The sequence below is a fragment of the Pleurodeles waltl genome, chromosome 4_1 (assembly GCF_031143425.1).
Source record: "Pleurodeles waltl isolate 20211129_DDA chromosome 4_1, aPleWal1.hap1.20221129, whole genome shotgun sequence".
NCBI lineage: Eukaryota > Metazoa > Chordata > Amphibia > Caudata > Salamandridae > Pleurodeles > Pleurodeles waltl.
The window spans coordinates 904,212,985-904,225,010 of record NC_090442.1 but is presented as its reverse complement, the minus strand read 5'-3'; the positions used below and the strand labels follow the sequence as shown (position 1 = coordinate 904,225,010).

At 39.5% G+C, this 12,026-nt stretch overlaps 1 protein-coding gene across 2 annotated transcripts in view; it reads left to right on the top strand.

The window, feature by feature from the left end:
- Nucleotides 1–12,026, top strand: part of GRM8 (glutamate metabotropic receptor 8) — a 2,784,122-nt gene that overhangs the window by 1,989,787 nt on the left and 782,309 nt on the right. For both annotated transcript variants that reach the window (XM_069229648.1, XM_069229650.1), the window contains exon 8: nucleotides 1,906–2,042. In XM_069229648.1, the coding sequence (XP_069085749.1) occupies nucleotides 1,906–2,042 (137 nt within the window). The remainder of the gene's footprint in view (nucleotides 1–1,905; nucleotides 2,043–12,026) is intronic.

Sequence of the window (12,026 nt, the reverse complement as noted above, 5' to 3'; positions counted from 1 at the left end):
CAATGTTAAGAAATATTTAAACAATTAAAACTATATTAATGATAAAGTAACTAATCAATACAAATACAAAATATATTAACAGGAAAAAATATCACAATTAATTCAGTAAATAAAATTAATTTAAACACAAATTTATTAAAAAATGGAGCATACATATTTTGATAAAAATAACTATTATTAAAAATAAACCTCAGTAGTAAAATTAAATAATCTAACTCAGGTTTAAACCGACCTAGGAAACGTTTTACACTTAGGAGGTGTTACTTTTACTTTTCCAACAGGAGGATAAGTGCTGGACTTTGGAAGGGTTTGATATAATATTCCCACGCAAATCTATACTTCACTAGGGAAGGTGTTAGAATTCAGACGTTTTAGATTTACTATTCCCGTTCCAATCAACAGCAGAGATGGTGTTTGATTTCAGAAGAGTTGCATCTACCGTTTCAACTTCAAATAGTTTTTCTCAAACATTTAAATACCTGAAGACCTCAAATTATTAAAATATATGCAATATACAAATATAAACTATATAATGTAAACAATTAGTTTCTGTAAAAACTATATTACAAAATAAGCTGTCAAATAAAAAACAAAATGAATTCATTAAAAAAATCACTTCCCTCCCTACTACTATTTCAATAAAACACAAACACCCAAAACTTCAATTAAATTATAAATTAAATAAAAATAACTTCAATATAGTGCTTAAATGAAAAAATACAATTAGAAACAATCATAAATATAAACATATCATTTACACAGTTTATTAAATTAATTTACCAATCAATTAAAACATAATTAAAATGTACAACATATTTTATGTATCAAACAGTCTTTTACATTTACACAAATATTTAGCAATCACTTATTTAATTACCATAAAACTAATTTCAAAAATATAATTCAACTAACTTCCAACTCTATTCCCTACAAACCCATCAATCGGCCACTAAATTTTAAATCACTAATAGTGAGGAAACATTTAGTTACTCATTAAAAATCACAAGCTGTAATAAAAAAGTAGAGCAATAACATTGATAATATTGGCACATAAAATGAATATACTAACAAACATATAATTCAATAATTAAATACATATTGATATTAAAGTAGACAATATTAAATGCAACAATATGATTTTAAACAATAATATGTACATAAAATCCATATTTTATCGTTGATATTCTGTTCCTCAATATTTTTGCAGCAATAATATGTTTGACACAATATTCATGTCTCACATTATTTTACATTTGAAATTTGTGTCATTTACCAAAATACCACTGCGCAAATGTAATGGCATTTTTCCATGCGCAGCTGTGCACTATATAAAACTCTGCACGTGGAAAAGGTCTGCATTGTCACATGAAGAATTTACAAAAGCTTTCCAATAGTATCAATGAAACACGATCCGGGTGAAACCTTTGTTGTCTCCCATGGAAGGTTCTAAACATCTGGCAAAAGATCTGCTCATTTCTACAGAATCAGACCGCAGACAGTAAATGTAAGAATATTGGACACACACAAAGAGGTTTGCACATTTCCAAATGAATTCATGTTTCAGCTAAACAGACACTAGCTTGGTTTATCCGTTAATGTTAGCCACAAATAAACTTTTTTTTCCAGAAGTTTCGTCAGTGCTCCATTTTTGCCATGACCGAGGCAACACTGCCAGGATTGAGAGACGGGCTTCTGTTTCTTCTGACTACTTCATAGAGTCTTATATTTTTTTTGAAAAATATATATTGTTCTTGCAGAATGACAAAATCACTTTGCATTCTTCCAGCTACTTTTATGATGTTATTTTTAGTCTCTTTCCTGAGCTCGCAGTGAAGTTAATCTTGACCTATTTGCACAGCCACCTTCTTTCTAGTAACGCTGCTCTTCTCTGGTTGCTTGTTGCAGGGAGTGCTGGCACGCCTGTCGTTTTCAATGAAAATGGAGATGCACCTGGGCGCTACGACATTTATCAGTACCAGATAAACAACAAGACTGCGGAATATAAAATGATTGGCCACTGGACGAATCAACTTCATCTAAATGTAAGGAACATATTTTACTTGCTATGGAAGGAGACTTTTGTTTTCCTCGTTGTTTCTTTGAGATGTTATTGAAGTGATTTTTGCTGTATTATGTTTCTTACCATTTTCCCAATTTGAAGTCCTCTCATTGGTGTAGCTCTCTTTTAGAATTCATTGAAATAAGTGCAAGATAATGTTGTGTCTGGCCTCTCCAATGTAATGTGCGTCTTTATTGATGTAGATGCAATACGAATTGAATCTTAAAGTTGGAAAATTAACTATAATATTGACACTGACCAGCTTACATTGTTCAGTTGCCCTTCCCACCCTTCAGCCTCCCTTCCTACCTTCCTTCCTTTCCTTCCTCCCTCCCTCTATCTTTAATCATCATCCTCTCTCCATATCTCCTCGTGCCTCCCCTCCTTTTGTCCTTGTCAACTGATCCCAACACACACTGGCCTTCATTTTTCTCTTCTTTGTCTTCTCTTTTTCCCATCTCCTTTTCCCTGTCACAATTCTGCCCCTCTCCTGAGTCTCCACTTCCTCAACCCATCGCCTTCTCTCCTCCTAGGTCCTGCTCTCCTACCTTCCTTCCCTTCTCCTCCTCACTTCTTTCCTCACAATTTCCTCCTGCCTCCTTTTCGTGCTCAGTCTCTTAGCCCTGCCATCCGTTCCTTTACGCTATGTTCTCATCTAAAACTCTTCAGGTTCCTTAATTGCTGGCCTTATTCTGCCTCCTTTGCCAATCACATGGCTCTGCAATGCCCACAGGCAGTACAGCACAACAGAGACAAAAAAGATTTAGGACACCTTAACCAAAACATCAAAATAAGGTTGAATCGTAAATGTAGTGGTTCCCCCTCTAAAGGCTGTCTAGCAATTTTACCAAGCTAGAACTCAATTCCATTAAGATCTTGCCTAAATGTTATCTACTCAACTAACCTATCCAAGAATGCAGCAAAGAACTATAAAACTAAGCTACAGCAAGAGCATCCTGGCATTGTGCTTGCCAATCAACAATATAGCCTGAAAGATGCGATTTGAAAAATAGACCTTATAATTTTTCCCACACCAGCACCTTATAGAATTACTTTCTTGAAGGCATTTTAAGTATCACTCCCAAAACTAAGATTCTATATGGTCATGATCCATCTACCTCGCCGTTACCCTTCATCAAGGCTAACCTCTCCACCTTCATCTTCAACAACAGGAGAATTGTAATACAGGCCTAGGTCAAAAGCATTGAAAAATGTGATTTACACCTGAGATGCCACTGCACAACAACCTCAGTCAGCTTTAATCCAGGTTCAGACTGGCCTGTGGGGCAATCAAGCAGTGCCAGATGGACTTGTCTGATCAGTGTCTGGGCTGCTTTTTTTTTAGCAGTTTGTAAGCCTGTTGTATGACCCAGTGGGCCAGGTTATATTTTTAACTTTTTATTTACCTACAAGTGTTGCCTGTAGCAAACACAAATGCATGCTCTCTCCCATAATTTGCAAAATTCCCATATAGTGTGATTCACATTATTTTGATTCCTGGAACTTTTTTGGTCCCAGTCCAACCCAGCTTTAACTCCCCTTTCTCCCTGAGTCCTTCCTCTGCTACTGAGGGGCACTTTCTTGATTTGCCCATCCAGACTTCCCAACTTTCTCTCAATTCACTCTCTAGTATCCCTTTCTGAATTCCCTCTTACCCTACCAAGCCTTCACCTCATTAACTATCTCATCTGTGATCTTCCAGAATTATCTCCCCACTCCCTTGTCTCTAATGGAGCATTTTAAACTTTTCCCTCTATAATATCTTTTTGCTTATTCCGCCACCTCAAAATCAACCCACTCACATATGTCTCCTTTCTACATACCAATGAGAAGACACATAGTGAAAAAACAGTAGCATAAAGGTTATTGATGTTTCCCAGCTTTGAGGACAAATTTACCCACAAATAAAGTAGATACTATTTTTATTTCATCTTTATGTTTGAAATCTTTGCTTATTTTTTAAATATTATTTTCCTGCTAAGACTTCATTTTATAGATTGTTTGGAAATGTTTTTCCTGGTCAGTCTGCTTATTGAGTATATTTGGCTTAACATATACTACCTAACCAACAAATTCCTCAATGGTTTTAGGTTAAGTTTATCATTTTTGCTAAAGATATTTAGTTTCACACTTTCCTAGATACATCAATACTGTTCTCCAAATACTGATAAGACATTTTTTTCATGAAGAAGAAATGCATTTACAGTTGAGCATAATCTGCAAACCAGTGGTCATTAATGATTGTCACCGTTTTCAACAAAACAGCTTAGATTTTCACACAGTTGCGATTCCTTAACTTCAAAAGAGTCAGTGACTGATAAAGAATGGTTCTTATCTGGTGCATGTACATTTTTTAATGTAGACTCCACTGATCTGATCTCCCTCACAATTCTTGACATATCAAGGATATGTATTTCTAACTTTAGATCTGCAATTCTCTATTTGTAAAATAAATGTACAGTGCTCATAATTCATAACAGTTGTAATAACTCACTGACACCTGGGGGTCAAGCTGCCAAGAAAATATAGTTCAGTGTCATAATTAGTACTGTTAAAGTTTGTAAGAGTGCACTTTAAGATTATTTGCACACTTCCTTCATCACACAGATTCCATTATGTATGCGGTATCCAACAGAGGTCCTGAAAGACCAATGCCCTGCCAGTAATTCTGGCAGGCCACTACCAACAATGAGATTGAGCAACATTTGGTTTAATATTATATCAATATTATTATGTAATTACCTTAAACATTTGGCATGTGTCAGCCCTCTTAGATTGTTTTGGGATCAGCGCTCTCTGTGGTACTTTGGGGTATACTTCAGAAATTACAAAATACTTGTCTGAATAATGGGTTGTTATATTATCTATAAAAATTCTATTGATTCTGTGTTTACCTTGAATTATTTATGGCTTTGGTCAGCTGGCAATAGCTTTGGAACAGCTCCTCTCTGTATGCAGTATATTTTTAACATTGCAGCTATCTAATTGGAATTTAATTATTTAATTGATCTGCTAGACATATATGTAAGTCAAATACACAGTGCACATATATATATATATTACAAAATAGAGATGTATTAAAGTCCTCATTTTTGCCCTGAACACCCTCATTTGTTTGACTGTTGCTGGTGGTTACTGACTCTGAAAGTCCTCTGGGCTCTGCTAACCAGACCCAGGGAGGGCCAGTGCCTACTCCTCTAAAGATTTGTTAATTGGTATAATTCTGACTAGCAGAGACACACTACTGTAAGTCCATAGTATTTGGAAGAGCATGTACGTTTGGAGACCCCAGTGGACTTAATGCACTTAAGTATGCACTGATGTGATATCTAGTGTCAGTATAACGCCATGCCTGCCTGTCAAGCTTGTTTTGAAATAAAACAATGTCAAAATTTGACTTTTGAATTAAAAGTAATTCCAGAGTCCAAAACTACATTTACATAACATATAAGTCACACTTAAGGTCTGCTCTATGTGCCCAAGGGTGGGGTGCCTTGCTACAAAAAACAGGGACAATATAAAAGATGTTTTTTACGCTTTGGTAAGGAAAAACAGCCAAAGTAGTTTTTCCCTTTCATAGCATTGCTAGTTCCATACGCTAAGACAGCAATGCTTTATTAAACTTAATAAAGTCTAACATTTGATAGGAGGTAGCTAGACATATCTTTCAGAGTATCACATTATTAATGATCACATCAAATCAAACAAATTGCCAAAGTTGAATTTAATTGTAACTGTAAGACCAGGCATCCTTGGCATGGCTTCCTCTGTCTTTATATCTTCTGACCTCCTGTTTGCTGAATTCAATTTTGCTGGCTTTGTGATTCTGGGCACTTTACAACTGCTGACCAGTGCTAAAGCGTGTGTACTCTTTCCCTAAAACATGTTACCATTGGCCTAACCACAATTGGTATATTTCATTTATTTATACGTCCCTAGTGAAGTGCAATACCTGTGCTCAGGGCCAGAACATTAAGTGCTACTAGTGGGCCTGCAGAACTGATTTTGCAACCCACTTCAGTAGCCCTTTAAACATGACTCATGCCTGCCATTGCTGAGCCTGTGTATGCAGTTTTTAACTACCATGTCGGCTTAGCAAGTGAACCCTCTTGCCAGGCCCAAACCATCCTTTTTAATACATATGTCACCCCTAAGGTAGGCCTTTAACAACCTCAAGGGCAGGGTGCTGTGTATTTGAAAAGTTGGACATGCACTTTTAAGTTTTATATGTCCAGGTAGTGAAAAACTCTTAAACTGGTTTTTCACTACTGAAAGGCCTTTCGCTCCCATATGTTAACATTAGGATTGCATTATTATATTTAGTAGGTGTATTTTTCATTTGGGACCAGATATATATTTCGAGTTTGGTGTCTCTGGACTCACAATTTAAAATCACAGCTGATGGTAAAGTTGTATTTTAAGTTCCAAGTCTGAAAATGCCACTTTTGAGAAATTGGCATTTACTTACTTTATCCTGTGCCTCAGGCTGTCTCTGAATACACATCTGGGTAGGTTCAGTGCATTCGCTCAAGACAGCCACACACAAAGGGAGAGAGGTGTTCCTGATGGGCTATCCACATCCTGATGGGCCATCAACATCTTGCTAGGTCATTCTAGGCAAGAATGGAGGGAGGGGCTGACATACCTGAATAGGCTGGGTCCTGAGCCCTCACAAAGGGCTGCATAACAGTAGTGTGTCTGGAGTCAGGAAAGGAATGACAAAAATGTTGTGTACTTCAAAGGCAACTCTTTGAAGTTCCCACACCTTCAATGACACAACTTGGTATGAGTATTGGACCTCAGGCACCACCAATTCAATACACTTTAGGACCTGAGGACATTCTGCCAGGAAGAAGGACTGCTGTGCTGCTGAAATAGAACGGCACTCTGCTGGAACTCTACTGGACTTTGCTGGACTCCTGCTTTGCTGTGCCTGCCCTGCTGCCTGCCACCCTCTTTGCCTGGGAGTGAGAAGGACTGGACCTGCATCTCTAAATCTCCAGAACCAAGGTGACTAAAGGGCTTGGTGAATTCTCAGGAACATCAAAGTCTTCACTCCAGTTTGCTACAGCATCTGGTCTCTGCCAACTGTGAATCCTACCCTGCCAAGTGTTGCCAATCCAGTCCTGGGCCCTTGTAGGTAGGTTCTGCAGCTGTTTCCTAGAGAAATTCACACATTGCCATCACTGTGTCAATCGGAACCACTGCATAACCCTTGTTGCAACACATCGCCACTGCAGCTGAGGACAAAGGGATTGCAGCACCCACTGCATAGCTTTGAACCAGTGCATCGCCTTCAGCCCCGGTGCATCGGCTTCCCATTGTCAGCTGCACGGCTCAATGACAACGCATCACCTTCATCGTAAAGGGGTTCAACACTGTACCTCAAGGACATCGCATGCATGACTGCAAGGCTCGACGACGACGCATCCCTAACTGCACTGATCTGGACCGCCGCATCACCGTGGCATCGTCTCCTCTGCTTCTCACATCAGATTCTTGAGATTAATGGAACTCTCCATGCAAGGTACTGTTTTAGTTGGTCAAGGTTGATCCCTGTAGCCAGCCCGCAAACCATTGTGGACAGCCTGAACTTTTGAATTTACCCCTGTCTAGTGCGACCAGATGACCACGTTTGGCATTTTAAGTTTCTAAGCACTATGGGCCAGATGTAGCAAAGGTTTTTCCCCATTCTGTGTCTATGGGAAAATGTGTTCGTACATATGGCCCTATATTCTTTAAAAATGCATATTGCGACTTCCAATTATTGTATTGTGGTCATTTTGGTCTTGTTTTCTTCACTAAATTACACTCTATTATTCTAACCTGGTGTAGATTATTCCCTTTGTGGTGTTTTCACAGTTTTACTGTTTTAAGTGTACACAAATACATTAATCATTGCCTCCTAAGTTAAGCCTATCTGCTCTGTGCCAAGCTAATCAACGGTAAGCACAGGTTCATTTATGGTGTATATATGTCTTACCTTGACTAAGAGCGTAGTCCCTACTTGGACAGGATGCATACTTCTACCAACTAGAGTCCCAGGGGCATATTTACAATCTTTTGACGCATGGCAGTGCCACAAGCCTATGTGCTGTGCAGCCCTGTGTCATAAGAAAAGGGCAGCAATGTGACATTTCTACAAGATACTTTGCATTTCTGTCCTTTTCCCTGAGCATAGTGCAAGGATGTCTGAATTGCGGGGTGATTGTTTTTGTGCAGGAAGGGTACGTTTCTGCACAAAAACAATCACAATAGACATTTTTGTCTTTCTGTGAGTGCTGCAGAATGCAGCACACTTGGAAAAAGGAAAGAATGAAGAGAAAAAAAGGTATTTCTTCTTGTTGCGCCTCCCTTACGACTACTCTAGGGAGGCTTAGGCTTTTGATGCATTCTCAGTTTTGCAAATCCTTGTAAATATGGGAATGCATCAAAATCGATAGGTGTTGCGTAAGAACGCCCACCACAACCCACATGGAATGCCTCTTTGACACAGAAAAAGGCAACACAGAGACTTTCACTGTGCTGCCTTACTCCATATCTGCAAGGCTATGAAAAGACATGCAAGGTGTCTTCACATGGCCTTCTGGATATGGACCTGCAGCCTGTGCCTTCGATATGGCAAAAAAGTGATTCACCAGCAGCCCAAGCTGCTTGTACATACGGCCCCCAATTTCTAGCAGTAACGTTTACAGGAAAGTAGTCTTAGAACTTACTATCCTGAAGTTACCTAAAACACCTCAAAAGCAACCGCTTCTGATTGGGCAGCCTCTGTCAGCCTGAGTCAAGCTGCTTCCTGAGTAGGCGTGAAGAGGCCTGGGGCTGACCCAATAGAGTAGTGGGAGGAGATTTGCTTCCTGGAGAAGCCAGGGAGAGGAAGGAGGAAAAGGACATAAGCCAGACTTCAAAGGCAGGAGACCAGATGTCATGGAACCTAGGCAAGCCCCATGTCCTTAATCCCCATCCAGATGGCAACCCCCCTAAAAAGATTAGTAGAGGGGCTGGAAGGGGATGGTAGTCAGTTGTTAGTCACACCTTTGATTTGGGTTACACAGACACACACCAAGGAGAGATTTTCTCCATTTTGATTTTTCTGAGAGTGCATTCTGAGTCAAAAATATGCCACACTTTACAGGAAGTGGCCATAGCAGACGGAGGTACCTTTACACCTATTGTTTGGGGTGTCCCACCGCCTACCAGCCAAGAATGGAGGATGAATATGAGAGATCTACAGGAGCTCCTCAGAACACAGCCTGGAACATCAGAACAAGATGGACTGTCCCGGTTGACCCTTGGACCACACTCCAGAAATCTTGCACTCAGAAACACCGCACCTATGACATTCACAAGACTCCACAAATAAAGGACTGTGCCTGCCTTAGGGCCAAAGGAGTGGTCTCCCTGATCAGCAACACGTACTGGAAGAAGTCATCTGCAAAGCCAAGGAGAGGATCACCCTAGCTGACCAGTTTCAGCTTGAATGTTACTGGACTGTGCCGGTACATTGTGGGAAACAGATTCCCAGCCACCAATAGGCAATCAAGAGCCTCTTAACCCTTGGCTAGAGCTACTGGACCCATATATTTGCCAAAGGAACTCAGAAACAACTGGATGTCAAAATTTGGAAATGTTCGGCAAAGTTTTGCAGAAAAGCTCTAGCAGGAAACCGGTTTGATGTCAAGAGTCAAGGTGCCATTGTCGACTATCAAATTGGCCTGACTGCTCTGGTTCGTCCTGATGAAAGCTCCAGAGCCCCTTGCCTTTGACGTTGAGGGCAAAGACTTTCAGAGGCTCATTGAGGCATTGTGCTGCAGCAGGCCACCATTGTCAAATCACACTTTGGATCCGAGAAGCCAGAGGACCCGCCAACTAGCTCATTGATGACAGAAAAGCTCCATGAAAAAGACTTATTCAGAAGGTAAACTTTTGACTGGGACCTAGCGCTCAACCTATTTAATCTTCGATCCATCGTGGCCAGCCTAAAACTTTGACTTTGTCCTTGTCCAGCACGACTGGATAGCAGCAAGTGGCGCTTAAACCTTTTTGATCCTAGAATTCTCAATTTTTGATTTTATCTTGAAAAATGTATACCTCTGGTTTCCTAAATTGATTTATCTCTATTTGTATAAATTGTTGTTAGATTTTTATTGTGTTGTGTCTTTTACTTATTTACTGTTTTGGTGGTATTAAATGCTTTACACTTACTTTTCTCATAAATTAAGCCTGGCGGCTCATTTGTTAAGCTACCAAGGGTTGAGCAAGGATTAATTTACAGAGACATGACCGACCCATTAGTGATTATGTTATTATTACTATCTGAGGATGAATACCCCACCTACTGATAACCCACCTTCCTATAGGAACTATGTTAAAGCTGACATGAGAGAATGCAGCAAAGCTTCCTCCACTTACGTTGGCAGCAACCCTTTGATATAGGGGTGTTCCACCTGACACCTTCCAGATTATTCCTGGTAGTGGAAAAAGTTAACTAGTCCCATTTTAATAATTGGTAGCTGAATTTAACATAATGTATGCCATGTAGTATTGTACCTTATTGGCTATGTCTTGGTCTGTAGTAGATCTAAAATGTAAGTTGGAAATACATTGAAATTTAAAAGGGGAGTGATGAGAACAAAGTGCTACTCTACAGGTGAAACTCTAACTAGTGGCATTCTTATTGCACATGACTAATTAAAATAATCATTTTACAAATAATTTTATGATATATGTCACAAGAGTAATTGTATAAGGCTGTCCTGTTGAGGCCTTTAATAACATTTAGTTTAGCTTTAACTGTCTCTGGCTTAACCTGCTTCAGTTCAGCAGCAACAGGATTTGTTCATACGAGAGCTAAAGCTTTCTCAGAACAAAAACCTTTCTGCCTCTCATTTCCTTCAGTCCCAGCAATTATCTATCAGGGGAAGTTTGCCCTGTTTATATCAAGGTCTGCCAACCTGTTACTGCCTTCTGTCACAGCAGCCCACTGTCAAAGGTAGATTGACACTTGGATAATTCCCAAAATTGGCTTTACGTTTTGGCAGTTGGCTGCTAAAGGAAGCCACCCCTGTGACCTCCTTAGAAGTACACATTTCTTGCAAACTACCTAATCCTGGAGGGGCAGAGAACGTTTGTTTTAGAAGGTTATGTGAGAGAGACAGAAGGTTGGATAAGGCCATGTTCTACTGCTTTGTAAAACTGGGAAATACAATATTGTCAGCTTACTTTTGTAATAATTGAACTTGTGGAACTATGAACTGGATCACTGTGCTGCAAAACCAACATTGCAAAGGAAATCTGATATACTTTACTTTGAGCAGAGTCATCAATCACCACAGAGTCAACCTTATAATAGTTACCATTACTCTTTAGCAGAGTGCTGCTTGAAACTGCGAAACATCAGAGAACTGACTAGTGGATGAATTCCTATGTTCCACAGTAGGCCTGAGTACCATAACCCTTTCTTCCTTGACCTTTTCAGCAGAAGCTCTGTCTGTAGTCAAACTATTTTGAGAGAACACACATATGGAAAAACCAAAGAACACTGACATCTGCCCGGAAGAAAACCAGCAAGTGTAGTGGTTTGTCATGGCCTAGACTGCAAGTGGGTAAAATCAATATGCCTGCTGGAAAGAACATGTGCCATTGAGATCACAGAACTGAATTTTATGTGGATAGCCCAGTGGTTTACTGCTTTTATCACAGAGATCATTCTGTTTCTTGCAGTTCATAAGTTACAATCCTAGTATAGCACTGCAACCTATGAGCTGTCATCAAAGAGCTGCATGCAAACTGCAAGCCATAATATTGGAACACTATATTTTGTTTCAGTCTTTGATTATCATGGTATTGCTAAAAAGGGTTATTTGGGTAGAAATAAAATCATAATAGTAAAGTCAACCCCGCCACCATAGTACATTTTGAATCCAGAGTTTGTGCTTCTCCAGACCAAACACTCCTAAAATATACT